At 40.8% G+C, this 15,863-nt stretch overlaps 1 protein-coding gene across 4 annotated transcripts in view; it reads left to right on the forward strand.

The window, feature by feature from the left end:
* The window catches only part of cntn1a (contactin 1a), a 53,865-nt gene that overhangs the window by 18,933 nt on the left and 19,069 nt on the right, over positions 1-15,863 (forward strand). For all 4 annotated transcript variants that reach the window (XM_028430551.1, XM_028430548.1, XM_028430549.1 and 1 more), the window contains exons 2-3: positions 8,735-8,869; positions 11,243-11,281. In XM_028430551.1, coding sequence (XP_028286352.1) covers positions 8,815-8,869; positions 11,243-11,281 — 94 coding nt within the window. In that variant the 5' untranslated portion in view covers positions 8,735-8,814. The remainder of the gene's footprint in view (positions 1-8,734; positions 8,870-11,242; positions 11,282-15,863) is intronic.

Below are 15,863 nucleotides of genomic sequence, written 5' to 3' on the forward strand. Positions count from 1 at the left end.
CTTGGGGTGGAGGAGGGTTGCCGAAATTGATCCGAAAGACAGCTGAAGAGGAGACGGAGAGATTTTTTAAATGAATTGCTGAGCAGTGATTGGGCAGGAGAGGAGCGGCTCGGCCGCTGATTGGAGGGGGCGTTGCTCTATATTAACCAGCTGATTAAGTGGGAGGCAGAGAAAGAGAAAGGGGCGAGGGAGAAGGTGGGACAAGTGTGAGGAGGATGAGGGAGAGGCGGTTGGAAAGAAGTGATGAAAGAGTAAAAATAGTCTTCCTGATTGAACTTTCAAAGCTTCATTTCTTTTCACTATACATTTTATTTTCTGTAATAACATATCTAAGCTGACCCACAAACTTACTTACAGGCTCAGATGAAACTGGAGGATCAATTTCATACTGTGAGTCTGAGTTACTTTTGATCCCAGACACTATGTAAGTTGTGAAAGTGAAGGTCAATTAGATGTATTTTCCAGCATTAGACCATCAGCAGGACATAAATTGCCCAGTGAGATGGATAGAAATAGGGTTTCAGGGAAGATTTTGGGACTTTTGCATAATTAAAATGAAATTCAATGTAAATCAGTTTTTCCTTGGATTTTGTTGCTCTAACACAAAGTTTTTTGTGTCTTTTTAGCCTGATGATGCAATAAACCATGTTTTGCTGGGGTAGGACAGACTTACAACTTATTTAAACTGAGATGTTTTAGTGAAAGACTCCATCTTTCCTTGGTGGCCACTGCAAATCCCTTCAACACTTGCTCAGCATCTTCTTGTTGTGTCAATTTGTATAATGCCGGCGGTCTTCTGTCCCCAAAAGAGAGTAGATATACGTCTTAAACCCCCCTGTCTGCCACCCCGCACACTGAGTATAAATCCCACAGCTGGGAACAGTTAAATAATATATCTTCCTTTTGCCGTTTGCCTCTGAGTAACTCCACTGAAGAGGTTTGGGGTTCAGATGCATCACTCTTGGTGCAAACTTTTCTATTTCCCTCTATTCTTTCTCCAGAAGTGGGAGAAAATTGTCTGTCAACTTTTAACAGGTTAATATTTGATAATGTGAACAGCTCATTGCAGATGCTCCACGACATTTTTCTCTGTATAAACATAGATTTCAAACTTTCAAAGCATTGTGACCATGGTATGTATTACATTACTAATTTATCAGTGTGAAGAGTTTTAAAGCTTTCACACGTTTTCTTTTACGACTTCCATCATCAGTTTGTTTTATGCACCCATTCTACCTTATGTGATTGGCTTATAGTGGACATAGCTGTGACCTGTTTCTAAGCAAAACATACCTCAATATTTAAGCAGCGTTTATTTAACTAAAACAAACATCAGAAAATGTTGTTTTCTACAGTTAATTGTTGGTCAGTGTTCTTGTATAAAGAGAGAGAGTAAATCATAAATAATAACCACAAACCTTAAAAAAATGCATTTCTATCAAAAACATATCTTTTGAATGAACAATCATATCACGTCAGCTTTCATGGCTCTCGTGCACTGGACATCTTTTCCAGGAGAGAAAATTGGCTTTCTCAGCAACAGTCGAGGGGTTTATGATTATGTCAGTGCTGATGAGACGTCTGGCCTGCTGCCAGGCTAATGATGAGAGCAAAGTCGAGGGGGGATGTAAGGTGGGGATAAACTTTGGGAGCAGGGGAGAGGGGGTGAATCTGTGTATGCGTGTTTTCAATTTGTATTATTTGTGTGTGTGTGTGTGTATGAGACGGGAGGGCTTAAGAGATTAAACTGCAGCCTGGCCACGGTGAGGAGAGAAGACCCCTCTGTGGAGCGCTCTCACTGCGGGGAGGCTTCTACATTGGCGTCCCATTTGCATGGATCTCTGCCCTGCTCAGGGAATTGGCCTTTTCTTTTCTCATTGTCCCTCCCTCCTCTTTTTGCACCTTGGAGAGCTATCCAACAGCATTACTTGTTTCTGAGGCAGACAATGGAGCAGAGTATTTAGGACACTTGGCAGGGTAGGCATGTTGGAGGGGATGGGGACACAGGCTGCTAAGTAGCTCATCTCGCTTCATAGCCACTGGCATGATAGCTCGCCACAGCAAGGTAAGCGCTGAGCAGAATCACAACACACACACACTCCATGCCCTGATTGTTTTCCTGTGTGTATGTTATAGCTCTAACAGAGGGGAGATGGGTTTCCACTAATAGGTAACCTCCTCCTCTTCTTGACCGTTATGTAATTAAGCAGGATATTTGTGGCTTATTACATTTACATATTCCCTTTGTGAAGTGTTAATCTCTGGCCTAATGGTGGATTCACACCCTCTAATCTATTAGGGATAAATGGAAAATGTGGGGGAAAATATAACATTAATCTTTCCATTGTTTACCATGTATTGTAGCTACACAATGCAGAATAAATGCACTCTTTCCCTCTGAGACCTTTCTTTGTGTAATCAGTACAATCAGTAAGGTGTCACACATTCAGGGCACAACTTTCTTCGTCATCTGTACAGCTTTGCTCTCCAGTGTAAGCTGCACTCTGTCACCTAAGAATTGCAGTTATTTACTGCAATGTGTGGCCATTAATGAGTAGGAACCAAGACATGTGTAGCTTTCAAGGCATGTCACAGATTCTTGCTCTGCTGTACGGCTTAGCCAATATCTTTATTGGCCAGATGTGGCATGAAGTAATTAAGCAAAGCACTCTTTCCTTGATAGAGTGCAAGGCTCTTCTGACCTTTGTCTATACGGCACAATCTATCATAGATGATGTGACATACTTTCTATAGTTGGAAGCACTTATCAAAGAGGCTTGAGCATTGTACGAATTATGCATTTTCATGGCTGCTGCACTGAAAGGTCAGTGCTTTTCTGTGTTACAATTGATTACATTAACATAAAAATAAGCAGCAAGCCAATCAGAATCTGTTGCAAATATTGTGTTGCACAACAAGCATCGCTAGTAACATCTAAGAGAAGGCTTTTCTGGTTATAGTTATGTGTATTATAATTAAATTGTGTAAGGGTTGGCTCATTTGTCTTTGGATGAATTCCTTAAATTGAAGAGATTAGATAAAACAAAGTGGATTTAGACGCTGTGACATCACTATCGGTTTGCCAGTCTTTTAGGACTTCCTTATCTTGTTTTTTGGAACCAGAGGTGGAAGAGATGGTGGCATTTGGAAGGGGTGGATCTGACTGAGAACCCAGTGAACTATTAGGAAATAGCTACAGCTTATAGCTGGAATACTGTAGTGATTGTCAGCATCTGAAACAGTCAATGTGCAAATTATTACAGTCTATTATTGTATTTTTAGTACATTTATATCCTATTTAATTATTATTAAATTATTTTATTATTGCTTTTATAATGTGACAGGAACCATGCCAGTAAGAATTTCATTGCATGGTTTTAATCTGATGTTTTTATACGACAATAAACTTAATCTAGAGATTTTAAGACCTGCATTAACATGCTACAGACACTAGAAACTGCCAGCAAGGAAGGTCGGCTAAATTAAAAAAGGCTATCTGTTCCAGTTAATAAGCTGTTCCAGGCGTGTACAGAGAGCAGGTGTAAATCACACTTCAGATGTGCTAAGGTATACTCACTCCTGATAGCAGAATTCATCAGCTGTCATCCCTGCTGTGTCACTGGCCTCCAAAGATTGCTACCTTGTTCTCTGCCAGTTACCACAGTGTAAAATTAAAGACCAAAGATCATTTCTTATAATTCAAGTCATGTGTTGGCTGTTGTGGTCGTTTAGGGTTAATGTAATTCATCCAGCCGTCCAGCACCAGTGTTCATGGGTTGAATGACTGGTGTCATTGATATTCAGGTCAGCTGAGGTTGCAGAGCCTGTGTGGCCCTAGGGGGCATTGTGTTGACTGCAGGGGTTTGGATAAATAGCTTACATTAGCATGACTGCTTCTGTTCAGTTGGGGAGAGCGAGAGAGAGAGAGAGAGAGGAAGAAAGAGAAAAGAGAAGGGAAGAAGGAGGCAGGGGGAGCGAGACTGTGTGACACAGTGAACAAGACATGACTGGATCATCTGCTGCTGGATTACATCACTCCATACTGGGCCTGTCTGCTCTGCATGGAGCTTTTGCACAGGATGGGCAAAAATAATAACAGGTTAAAGACTGCACAAATACAGAAAATAACAAAAAATGAGTTATTTGACTGATGAGCTGAACAGCTTGTCCTGCTGAAAAACATTTTAAATAATGGTGATATTTAGAGAAATCAAGCTGTTACAAACTGAAGAAAATATATAGTTATTTTTTTTCCTATGAAGTGCTGAACCAGTCCCTGCTTAGCAACAGGAGGTCTGTGCGGCACTAAGTGTGTAGAGAACATCTTTTTCTGCAGGTGTGTGTCTAAGGGTTACTGCTTTATCTACTGTGCAGTGTAACAGACCTGGCCTGGATAGCTTTTGCTTCTAGCCTTTGTACTTACCTGAATTATTCTGTTGATCTTTTGGGAGATGCACATGCCTTATTTTCCACACTATACAAAGATCATTCAGAACCTAGGCTGAAGCCAAATCTAACCCATGAATGATTTCATGTATTTAATGTATCGCCACTAAGCTTTGTGATAAAATAGGACTGACTCAGCGTAAGGAAATAGATCCTAGCTTATTTCTCTTTCTGTAAAAAAGATGAAGTCATATGAGACGTCTGATCTCACAGAGATGAAAAGATTGAAAGTTTTCTTCGTTATGTCAAACTGCATGTCTGAAGTCAGCGTTTCATAGCAAGAGCTGTGAGGAAATGTTGTAAAATCAAAGAAACAGCAGTGTGCAGTTTAGATAGTGACACTGTGGCTGGTATTTGCTTCTAAAAATAGAGGCATTCGACTGCCTGGAAGAATGAGAGCTGTGCTTGTTGCTGGTAAAACGCCTTTCAATTTTTCTACTATCTGATTATTTGATGGGAAAATGAAATACTTTTCCAGCTGCATCATATTTGTGTCTGCCTTTTAAAGGTGAATCAGAAAAACAGCTGCTTCACCGGCTCTAAATGGATGAAGCCGAATGATCACAGCTGCCTCTTACAGATGATATCAGACACAGTGTCTCACTGTTTCATCAGTCTAGATCAATATTTCTCACCATCACTTGCGTTTTTTTCCCAGAAGCATTTGGTGATGACTCTAATCTTCACATTATCTCAGAGAATGTCTTTTTATATAAATATTGAATTCTATTATTAATGCTTCACTGTAAGCAGTACCACTGCTTGGTATGTGTGGGATAGAAAGTTCAGGTAACCGCAAAATAAATGCCTTCTATTCAAAGAAAATCTGTGTCATCTATAGCTTAGCTTAGCATAACAGCCTGTCAGGCTGCAGTGATATTCCCAGCCAGAAATGCCTAGACTGTAAATAAAGTAGGACAACCCTTCTCTGGCATCACTTATAGCTTTGCTGAAGAGCATCGCTGGGGCTCCATGTAGGAGGTCATCCTGGGTCTACAGTCTGTCTCTGCCCCAGTTAAATCAAGAACCCACCTGTCACAACCAAAGTGTGCATAACTTCAAATCTTAACATGATTTTAACATGTTGATTATATAAAGATTCAACACCTAGTAATATGCCAGAATATGAAGTTTTTGGACTAAAACACTACATGTTGGAGTTGTTACTTTCTAGTTGACTGTGATTCTGCAGGAGATGACAGTGTGTCTAAGCAGCGCTCATTTTCTCCTCTCCAACTGATTAAGACCAATCCAGCGTTAACCCCATCTTGGCTTCCGCCTGCAGGATTAGTGCAAATCTGCTGTTAATGACTGATTGTGGTGCTGTTGATTGTGCTTGTGTAAGGAGCTGTTGGGTTAGTGGCAGGGGTGGGGTGTGTTTGAGCATCATCTTGTTTTTAACATGTAGCACTCTGACCCCTCCATCCTCCTCTCCTCCGCCCCGTCCTCTCCTCTGTCTATACCCCCTCCACCCCCCACATCACTTGATCTGCCTTGTCTGATAAAGGAAGACGTTTCTGTGAAGTTACCCACTCAATTATGCGACTCCCATCGGACCCAACACAGAAAAGGGGGTTTTTCACTCACTTTTACTAAGGCTGTAGTACCCTTAGGGAGCTGAAGGTCATGGTAAAAGGCCATGGTCATTGTAGTGCGGCAGTAAATTTCCAGTAGGTCTCCTCAGAATCCTTTACTCGATGTAATAATTTAATTTCTGATTTCAAAGATGGGAACAGAAAGGAGATGCTTTCCCATCTCTGCCTGGAAAAAACAGCTGACAAGAAAAGCCACAAGCAGTAATAGCTCTGCCAACGTCAAAGGTGTGATTTATGGGATAGAAGGAACTGCCTTGTTTGAGGGCTTTCACGTCTGGGACTTGTGATTTACGTTGATGACTGGAACACTGTCATCAACGTGCATTCAGGCTGCTAAGATAAGACAGGAGAGGCAGGAGGCCCCATTAATTCTGATTGTAAGAGCCTGCTGCTGTTCTTTGTGGTGCTGGGCTGATGTGTTTTTACACTATGTCAATTCACTGGGAGTTCTTAATGGAAATAATGGGATTGGCTATCCTGTGTGTACTGTGATGCTTTGATGAGGCTCCTTGTGGTGACTGCTTATCTCTTAAGTGCATCTGTTATGAACATTTATGAGTTACAGAAATGATGCCGTTAGCAGCATTACAGCTGCAGAGTGGAAGTGATGGAGATGGAAGAATAGTAAGTTTAAATAAACTTATCTCTTCAGTGCCTTGTCAGACTTGAAGAGACAAAAGTCTTAGACGGATCATCTTAAAACAGATGAGCAGAGCACTCAAGGCCTTTGTTCCACATGCAGTGTTGTTCCAGATTAAAATGAGTGTTTGCATAGTTTGATAGCTGGTCACAAAAGGCCCCCTGCAGCACACAAACTGCTGCCATTGAAAGGTGTTGCTAGGATACAGTCCAGTGTAAATGAAATCCCCCTCTGTAAGGCTTTCTTTTAGAGCTCTGTCCCAAACACACAGTATAGTTTACCCGTGTATGTACATGTTTAAATGTTTAGTTGCTTTAAAGCCGACACATTACATGCTCTCTCTTTTGTTATAATCCGTTCTCTGTAATACGGTAAGAATCCATTTGCCTGAGATCTCAATCCTCCTGTCACATTTCTGAGTCTCTGCCAGCTGACACCTCAGGCTGTTCAGAAAAAATCAATAGTGTCTGCCCCATGTTCAATTACACCCCAATCAACACTCACCAATCCAGCATGACCTAAGAGTTAGTGGTCTGGTCTGGTCTGGTATAGTGTTATAATACTGACAGTGCAAAAGCATCAAGCTGTGACACCAGAAAATGAGTTTATGTGAGCTTAAGAGCCAAACATTTAAATAAAGAAAACACTGACTCATGCTGTAAATAAGAGATTTATTGTCTTCTTTATTTGAACCCACAGAAGAACAACCTCTACATTTTCTACACAAATTCTTTTAGGAGAACAGTTGTTAAAAACATGATTCTTTCTCCTTTAACTTATGGTATCTTGCCTTTGTGTTTAAATGTGCCCTGATTATATGAAAAGATTGCATTATTAATTTTACATCAAGTATTCTCTACCATTGTGGATCAATTATCCGTCTTCGTTTGTTGCTTTTCTTATTGTGTGTCTTGGCATTAAGCTGAGAACTGCTGCTGGGCTGGTAGTATGGAGTTGAGTGGTGTTGAGATCCTGGCGTAGGTGAACGAGCAGCACGACACTAGCTCAGCTAAACCAGAGCGCAGGATTTCTTCAGGCAATTCTAAATCTGAATGTCAATCATCATCCATCAGCCTATCAATTAGCCTGTGCCTTGGAGGCTGACAGGAAGCAGAGACACGGTGAAGATGCTGCAGCAGTGTCTGCTTGTGGTGCACGTGGAGGACTGGCTGCTGAAGCTTGTCATGAACTGTGACACCGGTTGATCCTGATGTTGTTTGCAAATGAAGCATATGCCTTCTTCAGTGAAATGCACAGTGCTGAATGAGATGAGAAGGCCACTGGTTATTTTTTAGCTTCTGCATAATATTTTCAAATTGTCCAGTCATTTTTGTGAATGCTGCTGTAGAATGTCACTTGGACTCAAAGATTGTAATTGTAGATTGTAATGAAAGATGGCCTTTAGTGTGGTGGCTCTAACCCTCACTAGCTTGGCAGTGCCTGACTGCTCCTAAGCAGAGTGCCTAGAGTTTCAGTGTCAGTGGAGCTGAGATGGATGGGTGACGCCTAGCTTGACACCTGTCACTCAAAGCAATCACACCCTTTATTATGAATACCTTTAAGTTGTAATATGATATGAACTGCAGGGATTTGGCGGCCGTTGGTCATCGTCACAAGACATGGTTGTGGTTGTAAGTCATTAATTTAAAACTCCATTCAGTTAAGATCAGCTCAGTTTGATTTAATATATAGGAACTTAATATATAGGCCTTGTGTTAAAGAAAATATTAAATACATGACAGGGTGTGGAATCCCGTTCTCTTCAGTTTTATTGTGTTCTATTCTAGCTGTCTGTATGACTGAAACCTTCCTGTACTGTCCTTTTTTTATGTACTCTTTTTCTGTGACCTCCTTTAGCCTCTTTAGCTAAAGGAGGTCACACAGTTCGTTATTCAACAGGTTCAAAGGGTTCTTTAGCACAGCTGGTTTGAATATGTGCTGTTGTTGCTGTAAACTCAAGAGCTGGTGGAGAAATGTATTTTATCTATAAATAGTATGTATTATTGACGTCTCTTTGTGTCTTCTGTTTCTGTCCCTTTCATTTTTTTTTAAGGAAAACCGGGCAGTCCTGCTAATGTTCCATCAGCTGAGCATCTAGCTGTAACCCCACCAGGTGGTCCTCACATCAACATCATGCTGCACCTCACCCTGCTCCTCCACCTCCTGGTCCTCTCACTCCTACCTGCAGGTGTGTAACACATTCTGCTAAAATGAAATCGTGAAGTTTATTCAGTGTTAAACGCTGTTTGATGTTATGTTTCTCTGCATGACTCCTGTTTGATTAAAAAAAAGACATTATTCTTTACAGTCAGCCTTTCATATCTGATTTTTATTTAAATGTCTCTGTTTAGAGTTGAAACACACACAGGCAATGGTCTTTTTTTTACTGCCAGAAATTAGCAATCAGATTTTAAAAGGACTTTGCTCATTTAACTTGCTTTCTTCTCCACTTCTATACCAGCTTTTTATCTTATGAAGCATGGCCATCCAACGATCCGACTGTCAAGGATACATTTTGGCACTATAAATCTGTCAGTAAATTGTACCTTGTTTCATGAATGGTTCCAACTACAAAGCATAAAAATCACACAGGTGCATAGTAGCACACTTCAAAACTTGATTGTCAGTACACCGAGGGGCAAGAAAGAGAAAAGTGTGAACTGACTGATAACTACTGGCTTTAAAGACAGTAACTGTAATGGCTACAGGGAAAAGTAGCACTCTGATTTTCAAGGACAGTGGTATAATCTGAATTTTTAATACATTAAGATAAGGTCATTTTAGTGAAAAAAAAACACGCTAACACTGAACACATTGTCAAAAAAGACACATGTATCTCATGGGCTGTTGTGTGCCTTTAAGGGAGTTTTCAGGTTTCCATTCGGTGTACTGCTGTGCATTCAGCTGTGCTGGAAACAAAGCAAAGTAGACACAAAACAGCAGGTCTGAAAATGACCCGTCTAAAAAGGAAACAACTCTGTGTCCCTGTACTGTAGGCAATTCTCACTTGTTAAATTCGATTTCACATGATCCAAAAACAGAGTGTGGTCTGCAGATTCTTCTGGCTGAACACATCTTTCTCAAAAAGACACAACTGATTCATTTTTCTCTTACACTGGGTGATGTGGCATTTTAGCTACATACACCAAATTCATCACATAGAGGTTCACGAAGGGAATGGACTGAAAAATTACTTTAGATCTGCATACATGGTTACACTATACACCGAGTGAGTAGAGCTCCAACACAGGGTTGAACTGCCTTGCTGCTTTATCTAAGCAGACAGCAGCCAAACAGCAGTCTCTGGTCTTTATTGTGGGTAGAGAACATCGGCTTGACATTTTTGTTTAGCCCTCATGAGAATAAAGTTTGATGGTTCATGTGACGTTAATGCAATGACAGTAGAACAAAAGTCAAACACACATTGGAAATACAAGTATAGGAGCATGTGCAGTTTCTAAGGTTAAATGCCACAATGTAACATGCACTTTAAAGATGTCACAGAGTAATTGATCTTAGAATTACCATGACAGATAACAGCAGTAGTCGAGTCTTGATCGGCTAGTTCAGACTTGCATTTGATTTGACATTTTTACTTTGGGGTGTCCACCAGTTAGGTTAGCTCAGATATCATGATATATATTGAGCATTGGCCCAGCAAAGCATTGGAACAGCAGAAGTAATGCTGTTGTGGAGAAGATGTTTAGAAAATGCCATGAAATTTGTGTGAAAGGAGTTTGTGGTAAACAGAGTTGTTGTTGTTGTGCATGGGAAATGTACAGTGTCATGTACCTTTATGCTTTATGCTCAGTGCTTCTGTTTGATAGCTCCTGTTGTGCACAAGCAGCAGTGTTAAAACCCTTGACAGTAAAAACTATGGACAGAGCTTCCGTGACGTCACCCGTTTGTTTCTGAAGAGCCGTTTTGAGGCTCGGTGGGAGGTTCCGGGACGTGATGACCGCCGCCATGTTGGCAGCGTCACGTCCGCCAAAACTCCAAATATGGACAAAGGGGGGGAGCACGAGCAGGGTTTAGGGGGGTGGGCGATCGTGGAAGCAGGAAACTCACGCTGTGATACGTCAACTGTCTGTTACTCAAACGGCAACGCCCATAATTATGTGTAATTTTAAGTCAGAATACAATTGAAACAAGTGACTTGTAAAAAAATTTCACTCCTTGTACAACTGACACTAGAAGAGATCTGAGACCAGAGTGGTTTTTTGTACCAGGCTGTAAACATGTTTTTTTCTGCTGTGAAGTCGGCCATTTTAACATGGTAGTCTATGGGAAATTACTCGCTTTTGGAGCCAGCCCCCAGCAGTTGTGGCGTGAATTACAAGTTTTGACACTTACGCATGGGCTTCTACTTTGAGCCCCAAAGGTTGCCGCTTGGTTAAAACCCTGGCGTGCAGTGTATTAAAGTTGACTAGTAGTCAGCTAAAATGTGTATATCTAAATCCTATCCAGGAATTACAAGCAGTTAAATTTGCAATGTACATTGATGGTTAAAATGAAATGATTGGGCAGTGTATTCTGACGTGACTTTATTTAACTGTTTCAGGTACATCAGGCTATGAGGAGGTACCTTCCTTTTATGGAGGTAAGAGTCTAAATCTAATATTTGTATGCTAATGGAAGGTATGTATTTCACACACATTCATTATTTCATTTGATGTGTTGTGTAGCACTTAAAAATCACATGTCATGTTTGTCCAATATTTTTATTTTTGGGAGTGAACTAGAATATATTTATTCCAGAAAAAAGATGATGCATGATGATGATGTAACACAACCCACAGAGTCTCTTCTGTTTGATGTATAGTCTCCATAGTCAAGCGGTCACTGACAGTTGCTGACAGGTTGATGAGGCTCTGGCCTTGGAAAAAGCTATGATTTATTGTTATGGTTATGCAATGTTGGAGCGTTTGAGAAGACCTATAAATGTTTATTGCGTTATTTTGTCGGTCTGGTACTAACGTAAGTGCTGTTACTGGAGATAAGTATTTTCTATGGAGTCTACTGAGTATTTTCCTCAGTGTTGACCATTTGTTCATGGATCAAATGTCATCACAGATTTTCTTTCATGAAAAGAGGCTATAACTTCATCATGCTGTCCAGGATAGAGGCTATTTTAGTCTTGCATAGTTTTGTTGTGTTACACCAGCGTTATGTTTCATTGTCTTTATTTGATTAGGCACCAAAACTGCTCTGTTAGGCTGAGATCCAAAAAGCATTTGAGATGCTCCTATAGTGGTCACAGAGTCCACAGAGAGGCAGCAGTTACAGATGGCTCCCTTTGTCAGGGACCACAGTGGAACAGAACTAATGAAAATCTATTTGGGGTCATTTTTCTTTGCACTGTTGCTATTTCTGGATGTCTCCTTCTTGCAGATGTACATTACATTTAATGAAGGAGACATTATACTGTACTGGCCAGTAGGATGGTCATTAGTAAACTGTATTTGAGCTGAGCTGTTTGACTATGACAGATGACAGAGAGGGAAATCTGTGTGTATGATGATGTACACACACCACATATGAAGTCAGCTTAGCAAAAAGATATGGCTATTGCTAGCCTAGGTCTTGCCAAAGGCAGGTTTTCACAACCTGCTCACACATCGAAAACTTGCAAATAACACGTTTAATTCTATTTTTTAATCTGTGTAAAACCCCACAGATGAAACAGCAAATTGTTTCATGGTGAGATTGCTTTGTGATGAATTACACTTGGTTGCTGTGGAGACAGTAGAAAAAGCATGGCCAAAAGTGTCTAAAAATACCCATATTGATCCCATCCGACTAGGCAAGGAATAAATTATTGTTTTTTTCCTTGAATGTTGTTGTTTCTATTATGTGTGTGAGCAACTTATAATGTAATTTTAAAAATGTTTTTTTTTCCCAGAAATAGATCTCTCTCCATAAAATACATACTGTGTGTGTGTGTGTGTGTATGCTCAGATGCTATATCACTTACTGGACAAGTTAACATTATCTCCACATGTCGGCAGAAATGATTCATTTTGGGCTCTGCTGAATGTTGTTTGATGCATGGAGAAGTCAGACTCTATAAGCTACAGTTCTTCATGTGGCTCAGCTCTATAACGTGAGAAAATGCTTCTCAGGCTTTATCATTTTGATCCCTTTTTCAAACCTGGACAAAGATAAAGGTGTAGTCATTGAGGGAGGTAGAGTCGATACTGAGCTCTTCAAAGGTCAGAACTTTGTGTAGGCGGCCTTCCAGCTGAGACATCGCAGGATCCCTCTTTTTTCTTACATGTGAACTTGTCATTCAGCTCTTAGCAATAGGAATACCCATCATTCTGCTGTTAAGGCATTACTAATTCTCACCCAGTATCTGCCTCTTTACAACCAAATGCTGAGGCCCTGGCAGACTTGAAAGGTGGCTGTAAAATCACTGCATTTATATCAAAATGTCAGTACTGACTTTGTAACTCTCAGCCATGCGACCACATTATGCAACCATTAAGGACACTTGTTATGGATACGAAGCACTAAGGAGTCTGTCAGACTTGTTGTCGGTATATTATGAATATATAATGAATCGTAAATAGCTTTGCAGCCACAAACTCAGACTACATGTGATAAGGGGAGCTTGCGCCCCATTGAGCCTATGCTAAGTAATGCTAGACGTGATCTTCAAATAGCTGGGTCTGCAGTGAAGCAGAATAATTAAATATAATTTATTTAACACATAAAATGAAAAAAAAAAAATAAAAAATCTAAAATCACTCCAGGGGCAATTTGGTTTGTCACCATGCCTCATTATGTGGCTCAGGGGCTTGTGGGTAATTATTGCCATACTGTGCTTTGGAGCCTCAAGGATACAATATGTTATCTGTCCCACTTGGACAGTCTCTTGGTCATGCAAACAAACCGTGCTGCAGATGCAGCTGTAGAAACATCACTGAGAGTAAAATTCAGTTCACCAGAGGATTAAGCTCTTCTGGGATTTTGAGTATTTATGTGACCAATTAGATGTCATTGTAAAACAGCTGGAAATTAAAAAAAAAAAAAAAAAAATTTACAAGACATATTGCAGGTTTATGTTTATCTGTATTATACAGGTTGAGGCTGGCAAGTCATTGTTGTACACCTAAAATATACCTAAACCCTCAATGAATTATTGATGTCTCATTAGAAACCAATGCTAGGGTAGATAACAAGCTCCTAAAATAACAGGCTGTGGTATTTCAAATTCAAATGAGAGTCTAAACTTACGCGTTGTTGAGCTGAATAGGATGGTCTGTGTTTGATAATGAAGTCTGTCTTGTGGAAGATCACTTCCAGCAGGCCCCCAGAGACAGACAGCAGACTGTTTGTGTCCTTTCTTCCCCTTTTTGTGCAGATGTGGCCTTCTCTGAGAGTCACTGTCCCTCGCTCTTTTTGTGTGTGTTTGTGTGTGATCTCTCAGCTGGCTGTTGTTTAAATAACTGCTTGAATATTAAACACGGTCCATCCTCAGTCATGTTGTGCCAAAATAGGATACGGAGAAAAGGGTTGATGCAGGAGGGGAATTTGGGAGCCACACAGATAAGCAACGAGAATAATATTAAGGAGACTGAAAGGTAGTATTGGTAGTATGTTTGACTAATCCTAACAGGCGTGTTTTTGGAATGAGCTTTCATGAAAGAGAACAGGCAACAGTACAAGGCACTGTGAGTGGGAGTGATGAGATATGAGTGTATAACCACACCAATGTAGACTCATATCTCATCACAGTGGTGCTTCGAGCTAATTACTTGAATCATTATGCTACCGTGCTTGCAACAACAATGTGCATGCTAATATTTAGCAAAGGATGTACTGTTGTACATTGTATATTGTTGTCTTTATTTTGTACTTAGCATGCTGACATTTGCTAACTACTGCTGAAGGTGTAGGCTACTAAACAAATGGACAGTTTTACCTTTACATGGACCCACTTCTCTGTATAGATCCATGTAGACGTGTGCTTGTTTGGCATTAAGTTTTATCTGGGTCCTGTTTGTGGTGTTTATAGTGGTATAGGACCTTGTCTGACCATCACAACACTTTGTCAGTGTGATGTGGCTGGATCACACCTCCATATTTAAAGCCACGGATCTCCCATTGAAAATGGAAGAAAAGCAATGTCAGATACAAGCTCAGGAATAAGCTCACCAAAAACAAGGTGGACATGGTGAGGCTTAAGGCAGATCTGCAGCTCCCCCACAACGAGAGCAGCAATTCAGGTGATATGGATACCTCCCTGTGAAGGTTTATTGGGCACAGGCCAGGTAGGTGGAGAACCTTAGGGTCAGCCAAGACTCACTGGAGGGGCAACATCTGCTAGCTGGCCTGGGTGTGCCTCTGGAGGAGCTGGAGATAGTTTTTGGTGACAAGGAGACCTGGACATCTGTGTCTTAACAGCCTTGATTGGAATACGAGTCAAAATCTTTTATAAAAGGGAAAGCAAAGCATCTGTGTCCAACAGATGGCCGGACCTTCCTGTCTCCAGAAACATCTTCCAGCTTCTCCAGAGGAATACCCAGGTCTCCCTGGAGTTTGGACAAGTTTGGATAGAATGGCTAATGGACAATACATTACAGAGAAATCTCATTTCTTTAATTATTATTAATGTATATATGGAATTTGAACACTAGTTGTTTCAAACCAGTAAAATGACCAGCAGACGTGGCTAAAACCCATAGTTTTAAAGAGTTAGGAGAACCCAAAAAAGTAAAGTTACTGTGGGGGTAATCAAGAATGACAGTAGGATGTACAGTATGTTGAAGAATTGAGGAAGGACAGAGGCATGCCAGGGAGAGTTAGAGACAGAGAAAGTCACACAAGGCAGGGAGAAGGGAGATGAAGGCCTGCATGTGTCTCCAGGCTGTGGGCCTTATGCGGCCTGCTTTCACACCCCTCTCCACCATCTGTCACATCCCACATTACAGGAAGAGGAGAGGAACGGCACCAATGCTCATCTCTGAGTTACAGTCTAACTGCTATTTCAGCACTGCAGTACAGCCACAGCGATTCCCTCCACCACACTATCCAGCATTTATATTTCATTTTTTCTATGTTAACCATTTATCTGCAATACAACCAGGCCCACCATAAAATAGGGTCATACTCATTTTTTTGCCTCTTGTTTTTCTCCTGGTTCATTTTTTTTCCTTCTCCCTTTTTCCCAGAACACA

Source organism: Parambassis ranga, chromosome 19, assembly GCF_900634625.1.
Source record: "Parambassis ranga chromosome 19, fParRan2.1, whole genome shotgun sequence".
Taxonomy (NCBI): domain Eukaryota; kingdom Metazoa; phylum Chordata; class Actinopteri; family Ambassidae; genus Parambassis; species Parambassis ranga.